Source organism: Macrobrachium nipponense, chromosome 16 (genome assembly GCF_015104395.2).
Source record: "Macrobrachium nipponense isolate FS-2020 chromosome 16, ASM1510439v2, whole genome shotgun sequence".
In the NCBI taxonomy this organism is placed as follows: domain Eukaryota; kingdom Metazoa; phylum Arthropoda; class Malacostraca; order Decapoda; family Palaemonidae; genus Macrobrachium; species Macrobrachium nipponense.
Window position 1 is genome coordinate 57,033,314 of NC_087209.1, and position 5,000 is coordinate 57,038,313.

General features: G+C 36.3%; 1 protein-coding gene across 3 annotated transcripts in view; it reads left to right on the plus strand.

The window, feature by feature from the left end:
* Positions 1-5,000, plus strand: part of LOC135195725 (soluble guanylate cyclase 88E-like) — a 215,478-nt gene that overhangs the window by 19,557 nt on the left and 190,921 nt on the right. Inside the window, exon 1 of one of the 3 annotated variants that reach the window (XM_064222145.1) lies at positions 4,518-4,790. The exons of 1 other annotated variant lie outside the window; for it this stretch is intronic. In XM_064222145.1, coding sequence (XP_064078215.1) covers positions 4,788-4,790 — 3 coding nt within the window. In that variant the 5' untranslated portion in view covers positions 4,518-4,787. Of the gene's footprint in view, positions 1-4,517; positions 4,791-5,000 lie in introns of those variants that run through there. One more of the 3 variants, XM_064222147.1, reaches the window with a different exon arrangement.

The following is a 5,000-nucleotide window of genomic DNA, read 5'->3' on the forward strand; positions in this document are numbered from 1 at the left end:
TACATACGTTTATATTATTTGGATATATATTTTTATTTCATTAAGAAGTAGTTGATTATATTTACTTTAATTCAACAGTAATTTTTTTTTTTAGATTTTCTTATACAGCAGTTTCCAAAATATTTTCTCATCTCGAAATTTAACTGTTGTTTTCTCTCTCTCTCTCTCTCTCTCCTCTCTCTCTATAAATAATATAAATATTATATATATTATTTATATTATTATATAATATATATATTTATTATCATAAATCTAATAATCTCCTCAATATATGTTTTATATATATATCATATGTTATAGATGTATATAATATAGCTAGGATATATATATAGATATAATATTAAAAATATATTATTTAAATTAAATTAATTATATGTAATTAAAAAGATAAATATTAATTATGGGATATTATATATATATGTATATATGTATATATAATAATATTATTATATTATATATATATATATATATATATACATTTATATAATATATATGACCCACCACCACCAAAGTCTGCCAATTCCCAGGCACATGACCCCCACATTGGACACACCAAATCCTTCAGAAAACGGGACCAACTCGATACGACCTCGCTCGGGATCGAATCCCGGCATCTAACTCACCGGCAGTGATGATGTACACCGCTAGTTATAAAAGAGGTATAATTTATCGTAAATCGTGAGCAATATAATGTCTCAGTCTTTGGTGCTAATATAGTTAAAAGAGATATAATTTATCATCAGGTAAACGGGATGCATCGAGGAGCGAGACACTGAAATATGGCGTTCGCGTTCCGTAGAGTTTAGGGAACTTTCCTAAAATGCAGCGTCGATAATACGCCGGTATTTTGTCCTTATTTGATAGACCCATTTTCTCGTCGTTAATGACAGTTGATTACAAAGGCGGTAAATGTATCACAAGTCATCATTAAGTATCAAAATTCTTCGGTGGTAAACTGCAGCAGCATAATGTTGGCGGGGATTGATTTTAACGAAGATGTCATTCACGGATGAACCTGGCATGTTAGCCAGTAGAATGTTTGCCATTTAAACCAGTTGAAGTTAGGAATTTGAACCAGATTAAAAGTTGACATTTAAACGAGTTGAATTTTTGCCATTAAACCAGAAGAATTTTTGCCATTTAAACCAGTTGAAGTTGGAATTTTGAACCAGATGAAGATTTGCTATTAAGACCAATAAATGTTTTGCCATTTAAACCAGTTGAAATTTGGAATTTTGAACCAGATGAAGAGTTGCCATTTAAACCAATAGAATTTTTGCAATTTCAACCAGTTGAAGTTTGGACTTTTGAACCAGATGAAGAATTGCCATTTAGACCAGTTGATGTTTTGCCATTTAAACCAGTTGATGTTTGGGATTTAAGCCAGATGAATAGTTCCCATTTACACCAGTTGAAGTTTGGAATTTCAGCCAGGTGAATAGTTGCCATTTAAACCAGTAGAAGTTTTGCCATTTAAGCAATTTGAAGTTTGGAATTTGAACCAGAAGAAGAATTGCCATTTAAACCAGTTGAAGTTTGGAATTTGAACCAGATGAAAAGTTGCCATTTAGACCTGTAAATGTTTTGCCATTTAAACCATTTGAAATTTGAAATTTGAACCAGATGAAAAGTTGTCATTTAGACCAGTAGATGTTTTGCCATTTAAACCATTTGAAGTTTGGAATTTTGAACCAGATGAAGAGTTGTCATTTAATCCAGATAAAGCATTGCCATTTAAATGAATTAAAGTGGGGCCAGTTAAGTCCATTGAAATTTTGAATCTGGACCATATGAAGCATTGCCAATTAAACCGGATAAAATTTTGCCATTTAAATCAGATGGAGTGATGTCATTTAAAGAACAAGAGAAATTGCCATTTAAACCAAATCAAGAGTTGTCATTCAAACCATTTAAAAAAAATGGAGCGTTGCCATTCAAATGAAATGAAGAGCTGTCATTTACATCAGATGAAATGATGCCATTTAAACCAGTTGAATCTTGTTATTTACACCAGATACTGAAGACATTTAAGATAATAATAATAATAATAATAATAATAATAATAATAATAATAATAATAATAATAATAATAATAATAATAATAATAATAATAATAATGGCACTATAGTACTGGCACTCAAAGGATTGAATCATGTTTACAGTTATATACGGACAGTAGGGAGCTGGGTATTTGTGTGTGTGTGTGTGTGTGTGTGTGGATGGAAGGGGGCGTGTGGGGTTGGGGGGAGGGGGGCTGGGGAGGGGACATTAAGCTGTCAGAATGAAGAGTAAGGCAATAATAACAGTCGGATCATTCTAATAGGTATTTGGGGAGCTCCAATTCATCTTCATTCTATCAATTGGTGATAGACGATGGTCTCTGGTCACGTGATCTACCGCTAAATTCGAACGAGAGAGAGAGAGAGAGAGAGAGTGAGTTTGTAAAGAAGAGATATGTATCAGTATCCAGGTAGCTGTATAAAGTGATACACAGAAATGAAATTTATAAAAAATGAGAGAGAGAGAGAGAGAGAGAGAGAATAACTATATTGTTATATGATAACAATAATAAAATTATATTGCAGAATAACAAGCAAGACTGAAGAGTGGATAAAAAAGAAAAGAATTGAAATAAGCATAAAAATGATAAAAACAAAAGTTCAGATGCGGGCTGTGGTGGGGACGGAATTGTACAAATATTTATACAGGCGTCTATATTTTAACTCTCAAGGACATCTTCGGGACTTTTGACAGAATGGAGGGTAATTTTAAACGAGAATTAACGTCACTGGTGGTTAGTAGGCTGCGGTGGGTCGTTAAATTTTAGGAAGACAGTCTCAGATTGACCGGGTATACTGGTTTAGCCTAAGCTAAGCAAGGAAGAAGTATAGGAAAATTGAAGGATAATCTTTGTTTTCACTATTAAATCTCCATCGAGAGTGAAGTCAGTTACGTATAAACGTCAGCTCATAAAACTATACTATTTCTGCTTGTTATCTATAACAATAGCTAAAGCAAAAGCAAGAAAAACAAAACAAGCAAACGACATAAGCTCGGCTGAGGCACGTGTAGTGTGTAATTCAAGCGTAGCCTTCCAACCCCCACCCCACCACCCTTCCTCAACACACAGGCAGCAGCAAAAGGGGGTTTGGGGGCCCGAGGGGATATCTGATTTTAGTGTGGGTTGAGGGGCGATTGGGACAGGGGTTGGGGGTAGCACAGAGAGAGCCCAATTTATTAGAGAACTCAAGCAATAGAAAGGGGAAGAATCAGTAGTGGGGTCCAGTGCACCATTTACGTCACTAGACCGAACCTCCACTAAGAATAACTACATAACTAATTAACTAACTAACTAAATAAATAATACATCGATAAAACAAAAACTGGAAGCAAGAGGCGATAACTAAAGCAAAAGAACGTACATAGAATGAGCGGAGAGGAGAATGTATACAAGATGTTATGTAATGGAGAATGTTGAACCTAGGCCTAGGTCAACCTCTCGCGAGAGGGTGTGTGTGGGGTGGGGGATGGGGGGGGGGGAGAGGTTTTCAGATTATGAAGTCCAGTTAATAAGGCTCACTATAATCCAAGAATCATACTGGGATGGAGTTAATAATTCATTATCACATTTTATAATTAGACGAAGACCATTTAACTTCATCACTACGATAAGGAATTTTGGGAATATATCAATGATTTATACAAATTTCAAAGTACTTATTTCCAAGATATATATCTCCCATCTATTCAATCTTTATTGTTAGTGAATTCTCCTCTACCACATTCATGTAACCCTCCATACCAACATTCCAGAGGGGTTACATGTTACAGGATTACTTGTAACAGGATTAGTTACACCTAACTCTTAAGATACAGATCTACCATTATCCGTAAAGGGGTCTGTCAATTGATACGTACCCTTTTGACACAGATCTGGCAGAATTTGCGTGCACGTGTATGTGAGATAACACTCGTATGCGCGCGAGCAAATGACATACGTACACTCGAACATACACACATATTAATGTATAGAACACCCTAAACTTGGGAATAATTTGTACTACTCAAAGGAGACCATATTCAAGCGCATGTGTCTTTCACAGGATTCGAACGCATACACTTTATACATGCATTATGGGCTCGATGCAGAAGTAAATAGTTGAATTGTCCTTTAAATACCAAGGTGAATGTTTTTATTGTACATAATTCCTGTCTACGGAGGCATAGAGCTGGCAATTTCATCTTAAATTCCCTTTACGAATAAGTTTTTCCAGCAGCAAACTCAGTCTTGCTAGCGGAGCAAGATGGCGGCGTGAGTTGCCAACTACAAGTGCACTTAACCGCTTTGAAATCGTTCGAACGCGCTTTTCGAATAGGTCTGTCTATTGGAATAGATTGAGAAACGACTCCAGAAGGAGCTAATGTAAAATATGACGGGATAATATCACGCAAATAATGCGACGAAGTTAAGGAATTCATGAAATCATCGAGATGGCAACGATCCTTGAAAAAGCGCGGGACTCTCGGTGGTCAGTAACGAAGATCCATCCAGATGTCTGTGTCTTCGTGTTCCCGCTTTATTTCGTAACATTTCACGGCATTTCATCGATCGTTTTCCGTCTCCGGCGGTCGTCGGTGGCGTCCGGAGACGCGAGAAAATCGGCGATGTCGGTAGGAAGTGGAAGAATCGTCAATAAGCGAAGAAAAAAGGACTTTTTCACCCTGTGTTTTATGGCTGCCGAACCAGCCATGTTTTGGACAACCATTGTGCAAACGTCTCTCAAGAGATGGTGAGTGTTATGAGACTAATGATTGTTCCCATTTTCTCATACAGGATTTCATGATATGTGAGCGAATTGTAAAACTACATGAACGATTTACCATTAAACAGGTTTGAATGTATAACACCTGCTGGCGTTCGAAGCGTCATATAGGCCTAGGCTTATGCTCTCCCTCGTTCTTGGCGCATTCAAGTCGCATTATTGTAGTGGTACTTGGCA